General features: G+C 43.0%; 2 protein-coding genes across 2 annotated transcripts in view; one reads left to right on the forward strand and one right to left on the reverse strand.

The window, feature by feature from the left end:
- The window catches only part of T265_01347 (hypothetical protein), a gene marked incomplete at both ends in the record, with an annotated part of 149,553 nt that extends 139,363 nt beyond the window's left edge, over nt 1-10,190 (reverse strand). The window contains one exon of the mRNA XM_009165353.1: nt 10,110-10,190. The remainder of the gene's footprint in view (nt 1-10,109) is intronic.
- T265_01348 (hypothetical protein) overlaps nt 1-15,418 on the forward strand; it is a gene marked incomplete at both ends in the record, with an annotated part of 29,153 nt that extends 13,735 nt beyond the window's left edge. The window contains 2 exons of the mRNA XM_009165354.1: nt 14,616-14,728; nt 15,353-15,418. Coding sequence (XP_009163618.1) covers nt 14,616-14,728; nt 15,353-15,418 — 179 coding nt within the window. The remainder of the gene's footprint in view (nt 1-14,615; nt 14,729-15,352) is intronic.
- Nucleotides 15,419-16,709: the final 1,291 nt, after the last annotated feature.

The raw sequence follows: 16,709 nt of genomic DNA on the forward strand, positions 1-16,709 counted from the left end.
AATATACGCATTTCTCCTGCGGTAACTTTATCATAATCGATGTTTTAACATGTAATGAGCTGTCATCGAATTCCAGTGCGGAAAAAATTCACATGATCAGAAAACGCAACAGTTTTTCTACCATAAAATGGAAGAAAAATCAAATACGCGGCCAAAATCCACATCTCAAAGTTAACTAAAGTCGGGCATAATTTGTTGAGGATCTGAGCCCGTATGAAGTCTAAAATTATGGATATAATTAGGATTTCTGTTTATGTGATTTTGATAGATGAACTAAATATCATAAAATTACTGACCACACTTTCTCCATCTAAAAGGCTTATGCAGTTTGAGCTGTCTACTTTGCACAAACGATTGACGATATGTCCGGAAAAAACCTCAGTTATCTCTGTCAATTTTTTTCCAGTTGCGTTTCAGGTTAGCTTGTGAAAACAGCTTAAACAAGTACAGTTGTAAGCAACGATTCGCACATCCGTGTGTCCGTACACCATATGTAGTCCCAACTGTCACTGTTGAAATAAGACAATGAACTAATTCTAGCGGTTCCCTTGTGGAGCCAAGTGCAGGTCGCTAAACGCATGCCCAGTGTACCCCAACCCATTGTTTTAGTTAGCTGTGACTAAAATTAGCCCGTTGTTTACGTGTACTTCAAGCCTGCAGTCAGACAGGTGCACCAAAGTTAGCCGCAACCAATTTTCAGAAAGGGTGTAAAGGGAAATTACTGGGTGTTGAGTAACAATATGATGTCATTCATTGGTCATAAAGAAAGAACTGCTCTCTGATCTAAACCAAACAAAAATGCAGATCGAATGGTTGGATATTCGGCTAACTTCTGATGAGCAACTATATTTTAATCGTCCGAAATACAACTCAGTCAACTCCAAAATTGATTATCGTCACTGATTTTTCTAACCAACTTGTAATTTATATTCCTATTTTGTGTCAGTTTCCCTACGATTGAATACGTAATCGTGCTGGTCACCTTATTTCGCTGAAGGTTCATCATTTTAGCAGTAAAAGCTATCCGAATAGCACTTCGAGATCCGCCGGATGTTGCCCAGTGTGTCTGGATTCCAAATCTGACCTCAAAAGGTCAACTACACGAGACATTCCGTCTTCATTGGCCGTGGAGAGATGGGTGGCGTGGTATCAGGTTGGTGATCCTAAGATCATACGGTATCCATCACGTTTGAATCGTAAAGGAATATGTATTAGGTATGAAGCTTCATTTAAACTCTGGTAAGAAATGTCACCTGAATACAGACAATATCAGTCATTTGTGTCTTACACGTTCACTGTTAGAGTTATCTCAGGTTGAAGCTCACTATCTGGGCTCACCTGAATTAGGTACTATACCTACAGTAAGCATGAGCAATGTGCCACATCGATATATGTCCTTAAATCAAACCGATTAAATAGCAAGAAAACAGTCAAGTTTTGTGGAAGGCTCGCTGTTGGAAAACTAGCCCTCGTCAAATAAAGAGGAACTGCGAGAAATATCGCACTACACATCATAGTAGTCATTATCAACTGCTTGGAAGTTGCATCCTTCTCTTGGTAAATAGTCCTACCTGCATCAACAGAAACACACATGTCGTCATCAAACTAGGAAGCTTAGAGTAAAAAACGTGGGTTACATGTAAGCTCAGGTTTTGTATCCGCAGCGTCCTTCAAAACTTTAGAACAGGAAGCCAACCGGATAGCTGCAAGATCATCTGCCGCAATTAAATGATCTGAGAGGTATTCAAACTCTATTGTTATTATTCTATACGCCTGACCTCGGATAACATAAGAAATACTCAAGTAATCCCTTTAAAAACAAGGCTTTGGACCCCATGATTGCACTGCATTTGTTCGCTTAAGCTAACAAACGGATGACAGCCTTAGATTTGTCAATTCTACTGCACATCGGATACGGTGATCAAACCTCTAACCAAGTGCGCTGAAATGGTGCTTACCAAATCTCATTCAACTCGAATAAAAAGAAGCAACAATATCATAGTAGTCATGATGATTGGATTTTTTTAATAAAATATGGTCGCTTCCTATTGGTCCTGGCAGTGAAGTCGCAGAGCACTCGATCTTGTGTCCATGAGTACAGTTCTCGTGATAAATATCCAATAACTGTTTTTGCATCGTTCACCGAGGACAAAGACGCTGAAAGTACTGGCGTCTAGACTGTAGATCCCCTAACGTCCTGTTGACATATTTACCCGCTTGAAACGCCTTGCTCATCTTTTTTATAACTAAATGATCAACTTTTCACCACCCGTGACATCGCTAGAGACACACTTTGTATTCTGTTTCCCTACAGTCTATACGCTTGTGTGTGGAGATTCTTGCTTTCGGTTGTTCAGGAAAGCAATAATTATTCCTCTTCAAACGCTTGCGTAATTTTGGACACGTATAACACTTGTGAACCTGACATGGATTACATGCAACTGTTTCAGTGCATTTGGTGAGTTCCACATCACTTGCAGACTCGATTCCGTGGCTGTAGATAAGCGCGCATGTGAAAATGATGTCGATGAAGCCGTCAAATGATGCAACTGTTTCAGTGCATTTGGTGAGTTTCACATCACTTGCAGACTCGATTCCGTGGTTGTAGATAAGCGCGCATGTGTAAATGATGTCGATGAAGCCGTCAAATTAATACCATTTTTCATTCGCATCATCAGTGCTCCCAAGGTTGAGCGGTGGCTTACGGAACTTGCGCCATAACAGTTTTGTTTAAATCAACAGGTGGGTGGGGACCTATGGCTCGCCTTTAAATGTATGAATGCACTCCCCGGACGTAGTGGGGTAGTAAGTAGTTTGACCGTTTCATTTTCGAGAACCGTCGCCTCTCGATACATAGTACCTCGAACACTGTTTTTTAATCTACTCAATATTCTGTGTGCTTGTGTTTTGCATCCTAGTACATTACTTAATCAAAGAGGCAGGCGTTCAGTTGTGCTCTCTATCCACCTTCAGGTCTTGGCCTGTGGCGCTGACCCTGCTTTTAGCTTATCTTTTTCCTCGAGCCTAACAGTTTTTGGTTTGTTAGTTCACCCCACAATTTCAAGCGTTGCCGTTGTGCCATTCTGAGGTTCAAATTTACACGGATCAACTTCAATTTGTACAAGGTTGCTTGTAAATTCCATAATTCGATTACTAGGAGGCAGCATAGAGTTGTTAATCATCAGCGTTTATTCGAAAACACTTTCGCTATCGCCCACGACGTAGCATAATATTTGTTCAACAGAAGAATACCTTTGAAGGATTCATTCATGATTTTCATGTCATCCATAAATAGAGTTGCATTGAAATTTCAGACTGGTGCCTGAGTTGGATGGATAATTAAAACCTAGAAAGCCCTATCGGCTCAGCTACAGCGAGAGTAGGCTAATTTAACATAAAATATTAAAGAAGTGGAAGCTGCTACCCGATGCTGCCATTCCTGTTTTCGCCACCACACAAGGAAAAGGCAGGTGAGTGGGCCCATTCGGCATCACAGCCGTTGTCCTAACTCAGTAATGCGGCAGGCCTTTTATGAATATCGTTTAGAAAAAATAACGGAAACGTCTAGCAAATGATAGCACCAAAAAGGGGGAATCAAACAGTTATAGCAAAAGAACAAAAGAGGTGATGGAACTCCAAAGCCCATTCTCAAAAGCCGTTCATTCCACAGACTGGATAGGTAACAGAAGCGTTCCGCGCTATATCAGGCGGTTTCTTGAATTCAAAAACAGGCATAACTGCAACAAATCACCAAGTGAGCTTACCAAACACACTGATGACTTAAATGTGTTTGCTTTGACGCAACCAAAAAGTCGACTACGATGTTTGCGATAATAGCCGCCCATCAACGGCAAGCGGCCGTCTTATCTGCACAAAGTAAGGCTTGGTGCCAGTTCCATGACAAACGCCGCAGGATAAGCGGTGCTAAGTGAATGAGTCATGCCACAGAACAACAGTACGCATACTAGTGTAAATCTCATCTGTCTTTGGCGACTAATTTGCATAGACTCGGCAAAACTACGTGTGGGAGCTCAAGTCAGCCACTGCGTCAATGAGCATAGACTCAAGAATTTCAATGTATTTTTTTGTATTTCACGGCTTTTTGTTCTTTTAATAAACGAGTAAATAGCCTCCAACTTCCATAAGAAGCGCCAATATCTCTGACCGGCTGTACACCAAATATACATATCCATACGATTTAAACCTGACCTTTTATAACAAATCCGGAACATCAAGAGCCCCTGCTTCTCAAGTTTCGGCAAATGCATATTTTTCGACCGATTTTTGACCACGCGTAGAAACGGTAAAAAGCTTGCATCCATTTATCAGTGCACTGACCTATAACTATTTTTAATTTAGCCTCCTGGTGCAAAGAAAAACCAGCCCCTCACCCACCTCCAATCACAGGTATTCAAACACACTGGTGAAACTCAGCCAAGCGCAAATGCGTTGCAAAGCGAATCGGTGCAAACACGCCTGCACTCTTTGCTGTGACACTTTCGCTACGTACCTTCTTATCCACTTTTAGTAAATGTTTACCCAAACTACTAGACCGTGATGTAAAAATACCACTAGTACATCAGAAAACACAAGATCACCGGTTCATTCACTTGAAACAGAGTTTAAACTAAACAGGCCCCAGTGATTTTCATCGGAAATCCTCTTTACCACTTTGAACGTTCTGTAGAAAGTTGTACGGGGATTCACACTCAGTTTATGCCTGATGAGTTTTGTTGGCGCTTGTGTGGCTCTTGTAAGCTGTCTTTGATTTTTCATATTTCCTAGGTTTAGACGTAAACATATACATACTGCTTTGAATCTCATGTCACATTTTGAGAAACCGACAAAAAATGTACGCCTGAGCTTCTTTTTCGCCCGTCGTGCTTTTAAGGGAGATATATCGGATAACTAATAAGCTAGTACAATTGACTGGTCATTTTCGGCCTTCATAGAACGGACTTTCTCCTCTCAATAAATAACAAGAGTCATAATTGGATATCTGCTCTTTGGAATTATGTTTTTTTGTTTCTTTGGAATCGATGCCAAAAATTACCTTTAAGTAATTTTTCTGCTCTTGGACTCTCTTCCGTTTGCAACATTAGGTATTTTGTAAAATCTTTTGGCTGGAGACCAAACCATTTAGATCAAATGGTTGCAGCATAAAAAAATTCTGGATATGTAACGGTTCGTAGGAAGAGACTTTCTGTTGAGTGTCGCAGACATACACTCACACACGCCACACACCATCCTATGTACAATTGTAATATTGGAAGCTACGCCCGCCTATATTTCAGGTGCCAACCTGAATACCACCAAATTCTGTCAACATCTTAATAACCGGAGAAAATATTGCACTAGAGTTCATGACACGAAAACCGAGTGGCCACTTCGTAAAAGAGGTTGCACCAAACAAGATTGAATGAACCACGTCGGTGAACAATAGCATCCACAGGCTAAGGAAGGCCAGGACTGTCCAGAATCACAGACAGACAGCCAATCACAACCGGCCCCTTGAAATATGAACAATGCCCCAGGAAAAATAAATCCCCAGTGAGCAATTCGGAAATTGCCAGCCATTCTCCACTGGAGAATGTGACCTATAAATAAAACTCAGAAGCCAAGAGTAGGCCTCCAACCTAGAAACCCTGTAAAAGCATTACATAAGTATGATTATGATCCAATTGCTTTTCGGCAGCCACTACCAGCGCCTTATCATTTGAATAAAGTCAAATAAAAAACAAGCGGGCCGAAATATGCCAAAAGTATGTTTGAAGGCCAAGGCAACTATGCTAATTTGGCCAAAAATAGGGCATTCCTGGTTGTAATCCAACTGGTTTTTTCAGTCAAGACTTTGAAGCAATTTTAGCTACATTCTTAAACCGAGAAATACGGCATCGTTATAATGCTACTGATATTTTATGAAACGAAACAATTACATAACAGATTGAAGATGCATTTTTGGTCAAGAATAGACAAGAGATAAACTCCTAGCTTATTTAAAGTAAAAATGCTCAGTCTCTTCTGTGCCACGATTTATTTGGATAGGAAACAAAGAGTTAGTTTCAACTATCACAACGATTTTGGTGGAATCGTTACCTGACCAACATACCAGATAATGGACTTGAATATTGTTATACTTTCTAATGCATTTTATGGCAAAAACGAATATTCTGCCATGCTGATTTTCACTCCCACTAGTTTTGTCAGCCAAAGGCATGAGTTGTTAATCGAAACGTGATTCTATAAGTTTGAAGTACTATGGAAGCAAGATAGCTGCGCGGTTAAGATGAGAACCTACTGATCGAAAGGTCCGTGGTTCGAAAACAGCCTCAGCATCTCACCTGCTCCTGTCTGGGATTAAGCAGTCTGAAAGCAGCTCAGCTCTCATGCTTCCTTTAGGTGGCATAACAGCTACGAATTAAAACATGTCTCAATATGAGGAGCATCACTGTTATTTAACTGTACTGCTGCCACCATGAACTCCATTTAACATGAACACATCAAAATGAGTGCCCTTGTCAGCCAAAGGTAAACGGTTGCTATTGTGTAGCCATGTTAACTGCTCTTTTCGAACCAAACCATCAATTTTTTCACAGCATTTGGGGTGGTTCTGTGTCTACTTCGGAGTGAAACAGCAGGACCAAACGTTTGCAATAACATTCACCAAACTTTGATAAATGTATGTCAGCAAATTTACATGCGGTTTTATTCAACTGTAAACTCTGCGCTAGAGGAACACAAGACCAGAAGTCGGAAGCGCATGTACCAAACATTTATGGCTTTGCGAATAAGAATCCTTATTTTCTAATAGACAAAGACGGTCATATTTTCACTCTCAATACGCAAACTTTGTAGCCGAAGGAAAGTATTGCAGAAACTTTCTTTCCCTGAACTGTATCCACATCTATCTAACGAAACCTATCCTCATACCAAGATAAATTTGGCACGTGTTTTGTGCGTACAAATTTCTTCTGTGGCAACATGAAAGGTAATTTTAAATAAAAACCGTGTAAGAAACCGCTGATCTATTGGATACCATTATGACTACGGCAAGTAAGAGTTCATATAGGTCTCATTACAGACTAACAAAATACTCATGAAGATACTCAAATTTTTCCATCCTCGTTCGGTACAAATTAAGTATGATTGTGGGCACTGTGTAAGTTGATGTTTGTTCGGGTGACTATACAACTACAAAGACAATGATGAGTCTAGATGGAATAAGTCCCTTCCAGCCTGTGTCTTTTCAGCGGTCAAAGCAAGCACACAGGACACCGAATAAAACCAATTCCATCGGCGGCAGATTTTTTGTCCCGCTGGAAAAACTGCTAGTTTCCGTATAAGAAATGAGAGATAACCTACACTACCTGTAGTGAGACTGCTTATTGCAATACACCATACAATCCAGGTTATTTTTCAAATTAAAAATCTGTCACAAACTGACCTAGTTAAGGTCGTACCCGCTTCTAGTCTGAGATGAACCCAGCTTTCTGAAACCCCCACGGTTTACTATCTGATCTGATATTTTACCGACACAGCCCGGCTGCACAAACTGCTGTACCGTATATGCTCCAACGTCTTGAACTCCAATTTAACGCTGCAAAAGCAGACGAGCGAGAATCAGGAAGGCAGTCATTTACTACTACATAAATTTAAAACACAAACCCAGCGATCATCCTCTTCAATAAAGAAGCTAAATTGGTGTGTCAAAAGAGTCCGACGTCAGCTAACGGCACGACGAAAAATTATCCTAAAAAATTCTGGTAAGCATGGTAAACATGGTGGGTTCGACTTACTTTTAGTGGCACTGATTAATAACCTTTATCTCAAAAAGTGAACTTGTGTGCAAACCACTAGCATTTCTTTATTTCGCATACCTTTTCCAACATTTGAACCGCTCCTACTAAGTAAACATCGCAAACTACCTGAGGTAGTTTTATCTAAAGCGTTACATCAGATTCAAGCTCTACCCCACCGGAAAAGTAAAAAAAACAATGAGGGCTATTTCGGGAAGTGGAGGACCAAACAACATGTCTGCNNNTTCCAACATTTGACCCGCTCCTACTAAGCAAACATCGCAAACTACCTGAGTTAATTTTATCTAAAGCGTTACATCAGATTCAAGCTCTACCCCACCGGAAAAGTAAAAAAACAATGAGGGCTATTTCGGGAAGTGGAGGACCAAACAACAAGTCTGCTTTTGTGAGACATTCTAGATAAGCCAAACGGACCTGAAGAACCATTGTGCCTCTCCGTTTAGAGATGGGAAACTGATAGAAGTCCCCAGATCTCATCTAAACAAAGATTCGGTGTCTATTTACAAACTAAAGTCAAGTGGTATGCCATTTTAATCGTGGAAGATATGTCAGTAATATAACTTAACCTTTAGCTGTAGTGCATTCTGTGAGTCACCACAGAAATGCAGCAAATACACTACCAAGCTAAGGTAGTTCTGTGTCTTCAACCGTCGGGTTCGGCGTTTGACAGGGTAAGTTCCGTCTCTGCCCCATACTCATTATTATCCGGACACCCAAACACGAAGTCGGACCCTTTGTGAACTAGTTCTTCACAGGCAACATCCAAATCCCGGGTTGGGTCTTGTCAAAATCTACAGTACGGCTTCTGGGTATTTTAGTTTATTTCGTTCTCAATGCTTTCACACTAAATATTCACTAAAACCAGATTTAGAGTGAAGTTTACTCAAATTTTGCTTGAACAAGCCGGAAAAACCGCCATCTTTTTGACCTTTCCTCATGCTATTTTTCTGAGAACCACTATCATCGAGGGGATCCGTAGAGGTTGCTTCGTCCTTAAGGTTGTCCATTATGATTTCTCAAGAAGTGGTGATCTAATGATGACAGGAAACGTCAAGTTTTACTCCCTAGGCCACGACTGGTGCTCCTAACATTTGTATACCGGCCACTTTTGTTGCCAGTATACTTAAAACAACTCACCTGGAGAAAACCTCTAATTCGCTTCACATTGGGGAGTGGAATAACCGTGGCCTCGTCGAATGTTGTTCTTTGGAAGTGATACACTCTCATTAACTTGTTGATAAGAATATGGTTGTTTCGGCTCCTTAACAGGCTAAGCTGAAATGGCTTGCAAAATTGTGCAGACTGCCATGGCGTAAATTTATCAGTTCCGAGGTCAAACGGAGGATCGAATTCTGGGTACGTTCAAGTGCTGTTTTCTCGCTTCCTGTGAGCGAAGATTGAGACAGATATTTATCAGTATTGCTTTCGCGGAAAGTGTTGTTGAGAGCACAGACAAAGGCCTCAACAGAGACCAACGAACTGCCTGTGCAACATTAGGTTAAGTCTGCCTTGGCGCACTGTGGCGTGACTTAACACTAATGAAGCGAGGATAGAGGAATCGACTAGTGATCACTAACACTTTCTGTGTATCCTGCTGCAACGCTGCGTTTAACATTTCAGCCATTCGTCATCACCTGAACCGTTTGTTTGCGTTCAATGTTTGGTATTTTTCACATTATGGTGAATGTTGGGATCTAGTGAGCCAAAAGTAATGTTGGCCGCCGTTCCAAACAAAAGTTATTTCGCGCACAGATCGATTATCAAGGTCCAAATGAAAACATGACCACCGCTGGTCAAGGGCACCTAAAAGTGGCAGGGTCTTGCAATGTTATTACCACTGCTGTCTTATGGATACAAGCCAAATATAATATTTGTTCCATAAAATCTTTCTGAAAAGGTAGAAGACAGAATAGACTGAACGTTTGAGCCCTATCTGGAGATTCATCTTCAAAACTGATTTGTCTGAATGCACCACTATTCAATATATCGGGGTTTTTTAGGCCGAACTACAGCCACCGGTGGCTTATTTACTCGGGTGATCGACCACCGAGATAAGAACAACACCAAGGGGCAGATTGATTCGAAAAGGTTACTATATTGGTTATGTCTATAAATCATTGACAGATCGTCGATAGTGTTGTCAGGCTGATTAGTAAACCCTTAAAACTCTCACACCAGGAATGAAAATGGAGTACACATTCGATAACATCGTTCATTGTATCGAATAAATACACCATCATAACAACATCAAAAATTTCAAGAATGGCCAAAACGATTTATTCATCAACGTACGGTCAACCCGTTCGGTGAACTGTACCCCCGATGATCCGCGCTCGCATTTGACGCTAACAAGACCTTGAATTTGCATTCGTGTCTGCGCCAATGAATATTTTTTTAATGCATTAAAACTACCAAACTGGAAAGGACTTCAATTCGTGGAAATTTCCTATCTTAAAGATGGCTAGCACGAACTTAAGCCATTAGCCACCATTGTGATAAATTTGAAATATGTTTTCTGTTATTTTCGTGTGGCTGTACTTTGTAAGTGATGCAGGCATGCAGTGTGTTTAACAGTCATTTTTCCCCGGATGAATGCGGAATCAGCAACCTTTGATTCTGGTTGGTATTGCTGGGAATAGTTTATTTGGTGCACTTTTCTCAAATTATGTGCACGGAAAAAATTATTGCTTCCCGAACCATATTAACGGGCACTAGTAACTGAAGGTGATAACACCCTGGTGGACATCACCATCATAATTGTCGTAATTGTGGTGGGGTGGTTTTAGGGGTCACGCGGTATATTTTCCAAGTGAACAACCTTTCCAAACTGTGACATTGCAAGCTCAACATAGAACGCATTTAGCCAGTAAGACGGGTTGTTGTACATAATTGTCTCAAATTTCCCCATACTCACATGCAATTTCCTTTTCCCTCCATCTGGACGAAAGTTTAACTTTACTTTCGTTCCTCCATGTTTTCCCTGCTCTCTCCATTCATTCGGGAAATTCACGCTACTTATGGGAAATGTGAGGAGTCCTGACCCCGCACACATCCAGCAGCATGTCTGTAGAATTAGTTAGCTGAGGAAGAGACAGCGAACTGCTTGGGCTCATCGACAATTCCGTAGGCTCAGAATTACTCGAGTAACCCCCATTCCATTACCTAACTTCCGGATATGGGGATTTTGTACAAAACAAACCCCAGATTTGGGCATTCTGTGTGGGCCGTGTTGATTACCAGGACAAGGGGGTTCCTTCACCCGCCGTGAGGGACTTCTTCCTCTATGATGATGTTACCTTTTTCTTTCATGGGGACGACTTACCACACTCAAGGTTTTGGGTATTTGCTTGTTGATAGTTTTGTTTTAACCTTGTTAATACACTGATACGATTCACTCATACAATCTTTTTCAAGCCCATCTTTATTTCAGGGGAGCAAATAAGGGGCGTCCATGGTTTATCCGGTTTTGTCCATTAACATTATCTGATCTCGCCCCAATCCGCTGACACCCTTCTTGAGAGAGGCTATGACTGTTCACGTATACCATATTTTAAAAGTGGAATGAGGGCCCTGAGTTTTCTTCCTAAGGGGTGCTTCAAAGATCCCTTGCCGCTCAAGACGCAAAGTCGCATCTACACAGAGAGTTGAACACTATATCGAGCGTTTCACTACATTTTTCATTTAATACACCCCACTGTGATCTTCATGGTGCTGAGCTGAGTGGCTGATTCATGGTCTTCTTCTATTGCGCCCTATTCTCCCAATCCCAGCATGAGAATGTCAGTTTGGGTAGGCCTGACATTTCTGCACTGCAGGAGGTGTGTTCCATATGAATTGCAAGTCCACACCTGAGCTGTACGCATGCCACATAAGCAGTAGTGAGCGCATGCCTTTAGTTTTGGATATATCACCGAACTTCTTTGCCTAAAATTAACCAACCGTCTGAGACAATCCGCTACCAACTCATCTATCCATACCCTAGGTGGTTGCTTGGGGTTCCGGCTGATCTACGGACGCCAGAATAGCGCGTATTTGTTTGCACAGTCTCCTGACCTAAAACGTCTAGAGGGTTCGGGAGATGGACGACCTTCGTAAGAAAAAATCACGCTGCTAACTGATATGCAACATATGACGTACGGTTATTATACATGATTTCCGAGGCATGTCTAAAACAAGCCAACACAGAACAAAGACTTCAACATACTAAAGGCCATCGTTGGAATGCTGTAAAACGCTCAGATTTTGGAGAGCTAAACCCGGGGTGCTGCGCCAACCTTACCTTAAGAACGTGAATCAGGGGTCCAAAACAGCGCATTTTATAATTATTATGGGTATTGGATAACCACAGGTGAAGCGTTGTTTGATGCATCTAAGTTGACCATCATGTAAGCTGGAGCAGCGGGAGCAAGTACGAAATCGAACATGGTTTCTGATTGATAATCAAACGAATCCGGATAAGAGCACTAATAAAAAGTAGCCCTCGGCAGGAATGGGTAGTGGAACGACGTTAGTATCGTGCGGAAAGGGTTAGAGGTGAGGCTGACGTTTCGACAGTCTCGACAGATTCCCTTGGTTTTCCTGCCAGGACAACCAGACGAGGATCTTTCCGCCTTGAAAACCGCAATTACGGGTGCCTAGCTTGCGTCTGTAAGTGAGACGACTGTTGATTCCCCCTGCGAATCAACGGTGACCAACGGTAATTTCCCTTGTTATCTGACTACTCATAAGTAACGTGACTTACACCTGTTTATTATGACGCCGTTTTTTTCCTCTCTGCTTGTTTTCTCCCTGGTTTGTTCCTACTTAAGGTCTGCTTGACCCTCAGTAACTAGTGTCAGTATTTTTTACCCGCCCGTCATTGCTTGCAAGTTCGTCTCGATTACACCTATTTTCGAGCGTCCCCTCCGACGGAAAAGCGGACCGACTGGGGATCGAACCCGGAATCACTGGACGTCAGGCGAACGCGCCATCGCCTACACCAATCTGGCGCCCAAGACCTATTTTCGAGCGTCCCCTCCGACGGAAAATCGGACCGACTGGGTATCGAACCCGGAATCACTGGACTTCAGGCGAAAGCGCCATCGCCTACACCAATCTGGAGCCCAAGACGATCTATCATTCTGTAATGCCCATGTACCGCACCTGTCAGATAGCCTTTGGCGAGATTGTTTTAAACAGACGAAACTGCGTAATCTGATTTGTCACATGAAACGAGCAGCCGCGTCGCCCCGCTGACCGAAAGACCGTTCCTCACATCCCAAACATGGTGAATTTCTGTGCCGTTATTTCTCTATACGGCTAACTCACACTGTAGATTGGCCTATATGTATGTTCGTACATCGTTTGGTGCTTACTTTCTGTTGCTTCTAGAAATCCGTGCTGCGTCAGCGACTCTTTCCTGCTCTCACTGACCGCGTCATTGTTGACTTACGTTTGCCTAATTCATGATGCTCACTAATCCGCTTGTCTGTAGAACCAGTTCCTGTCAGTCCTCAGTATATCATCTGTCGTCCCATGTCCATCTGCTCCTATTGACTACTGGCTACGAACTGCGTATAATCTAATGGCCGCAATCGTCCTGTGAGATCCATAACCACCCGGATCTTACAACGACGTTAACTCTGAAGATGGTAGGCAGTGCTACGTTCCTTTTGCGGATGATAGGGTAGTATCACTGGAGTCTCGGTGTGCAGCCGAGAGCTGAGTCTTAGCTAACAGGAACAGTACGTATGGTGCACTGTTCCACTTTTGATTACAAAGTGCAACGAATTTCAAGCCTTTGAAAGTTGTGAGATGGTCCAATCTGCTGCTCGAGGTGGTTGGCTTCGGTTGTCTGACGAGGATTACGGTCCCATCTGTTAGTGCTTTCAGCAAAATGACGAGGATTACGGTCCCATCTGTTAGTGGCTTGAAACAAGCCATGTTCCAGTAAGCAAAGTTGCAAAAGATTTTGTTCAAACTATGGATGATTAGGAGCACTGCCGGCGTCCACAACTTGTTTTGTTGGGGGAGTCTTTGCGGCCGAACACGACAAGCTACACGGTAATAATTTCATTGCTGCGTGAACGGAACGAATGGATCCGCAACCCAACATACGCATTCGTAAGTATCCGCCTCAACGTGGTTAATTTAGGCCATGGCGGCGCTTTGGATAGCAATTCCGACACTTTCATGAATCAGTAATCGACTCGCCTGTAATCTGAGTCTTATCTAGGATAGCTCATATATGGGGACATCGCCGTAGGTCTGGCCCGCCATGCAAAGAATTCTCAATGCTCGACAATCGCTGAATAGCCGTTGGATGGTGGCGAGAAATGTTGCAGCAAGCGCACCGTATATGCGTCATCCCAAACAGAAATCACGCTATTGGAGCTTGGAAAAAGGACGTTCGATTTTTACAGTCTCTTGCGAAAACACGCCGAGACCATCTTTCCTTGTTTTAGCAAAAGTGTCCACGCCAGAGTTTGCCTTATCCAAGTTGATGGCGTGAAAACGGCCGATAAGTTTTTGCCATTTAGCGGAAAGATCTGCAACCATCCAAAAACGCTTTGCAGCGATCTGCACAGCACGTATATAGCTGTTCTTTCTCATCAAGAGGGGGATAAAAGCCCGCTCTGCGCAAATTTGATCGGCAGATGTTCCGATTCCGGACACCATATCTGCACCTTCTCTCTGGAGCTTGGGTGTGCTGTAGAGGGTGTCTAGCGCCTACCATCGTAACTTCTTTCAGACCCCCGTCTCCTTACATCCAAACCCAAGTTTTCGTGCCCAGCAAACTTATTCCTTGTTAGTTTACAGCATATCCGGCCCCACATGTGTCAGTCTCCTCGTCTGATACGCATCAGGCTGACACGGAAATGCGGATTCCCCATCTCATTGCGGTAACCTTGACGAGACTTCCCGAGACCGAAGTGTGTCGGTGCTATGATGGCATGGCACTGCCATTCGCAGTCCGACGGCATTCCCATAACTGTTCTCTCCCTACCGTCTACCTTCACCTGTCGCATATTTGAGCCTGTGATTGCAACGGCGAACGTATTTTTCACCCGGCCTTAACCCACTGACCCTTTTGTTCGGATTTGATTTACTTGCTTTTCCATTGCAATTTCGGTTTGCCACTTCCACAAGTTTAATGTCCTTTAAGGTGTGTTTTTTTCGTATGCAATGCCACGATCTCCCCATCACATTCTTCCATCTCCATCCCAATTTTTGCTTTTTGTGAAACCGGCCATCAACTCAAACGCAATGATTTCCAGTTTTAGTTCATGTCAACCTGCCTCATTATCGAATTTGTTGCACCCAAAACCCACTGTACGCACACATTCTCAGAGCTTCCATGAATTTTCCCGTAATAAACACGTTTGATTTGTTGTTCCTCCGACCTCTTTGCGTTGTTGCATGTCGCGTTCAGTTACCGACCCGATCATGCCTCAGTTGGAGTGTTTCACGCAAGTTGAGAGATGAACCCACTGTTATTATGCTATCGTGGCTCAGTTAATTGCTGGGGATTTTCATGTTACTTTTCCGGCTTATAGGCTGTAGCTTATGGGTCGCCACCTGACATATGGCTGGATTATAGAAGGTTCCTACGAGGTAAATGAATTTCAGCCATACAAAGTACATACTCTGGCTGGTGTAGTCGATGATCACGCTTAATGATGTCAACGCAGCTTTGATACCGCTGCTGACGACATGGTAGTGGGCGTACTTGGTTACAGAATGCTTCCTGTAAGATTCTGCAAACGCCGCCATATATATGATCATCATATTCGGACATAATGATCTATTGAGTACAAAAGCGACTGAACCATAGTCATGCTACAGGATTATGGTAGCAGTTGGAAGACTGTACAAGGAAAGAATTGCTGGCCGCCTGGCGACCAAAAACATTCAGCCATGAACTACAATACTGTTGGTGACTTGATGCCCAAAACAGGATTCTGTCAGCTTCGGCCGAAGCATCAATTGATTTTTTCGGGTGATTTAGCTGTGGGTAACAAGTGGGGACCTGCTCGATCCGGGATGTTAGCAGAGCTCACTGGACATGACTCCGGGCAAAGGTTAGAGTTCTTTGTTCCCGAAGGCCCTTTGGGAATCTGATGCAATCAGACCGGCTTTTACACATTCGAAATGATATCGCGTTTTGGAACTATGCGTCATCCGTCGGCTAAAGATGATGAGTCCTGTCTGTTGAAGTTGTCCAAAATCATTCTGCAGGCAAGTATACAGCAATTGACTGTGGTGGCAATTGATGACCTGCTGCAGCACAAGATCTTGGTGGGTATCTCAGTGGATCCTGGCTGTGACTCGCTCGAATTATTGAGCCTCGACCTGTTGGGGACCAGCGCTTATTCTTCATATCACATCCCAGGAGCAGAGTAGTCTATCGCTCGAGGCTGTTTTCGTTATGCGCCAGAATCCTTTTATTCCACGAAAGCATATTAGGAGACGGCTTGTGGTCCGTACGTAAGGTGCACTGACGGACGTAGAGCGTTTGGTGGATTTACCTGATAGCACAAGCCGAAATTATGACTAATAGCCGACAAGCCACCTTGCAAACCTGGTGTAAAGGTGATACTACTGATCGGGAGGCACGTGAGTGGTACGTGTTGTTCGTAGAATTTCGCTTTGCGTCGAATGGAAAATGGAATTCTGTTGCGGAATTCGCGGGGCCACTTTGTAACATTTGCTTTTATTTGACCGACAAATGATTGGAGGCAATGAATCTCCAGGAAGATTCGTTCGGGAGAGGATCTGTGTTCAGGTTTTGTAACTAAGATGCAGATTAGAGTTTTGCTTCCTTGTTCGATGATCTGTAACCGGTCAGTTGGCATTTCCGAATAAATAACTCCGCAGCGAAAACCTTCTTCCTTTCATTTGGTGCCGTGACCA

This window comes from Opisthorchis viverrini (assembly GCF_000715545.1).
Source record: "Opisthorchis viverrini unplaced genomic scaffold opera_v5_14, whole genome shotgun sequence".
Taxonomy (NCBI): domain Eukaryota; kingdom Metazoa; phylum Platyhelminthes; class Trematoda; order Opisthorchiida; family Opisthorchiidae; genus Opisthorchis; species Opisthorchis viverrini.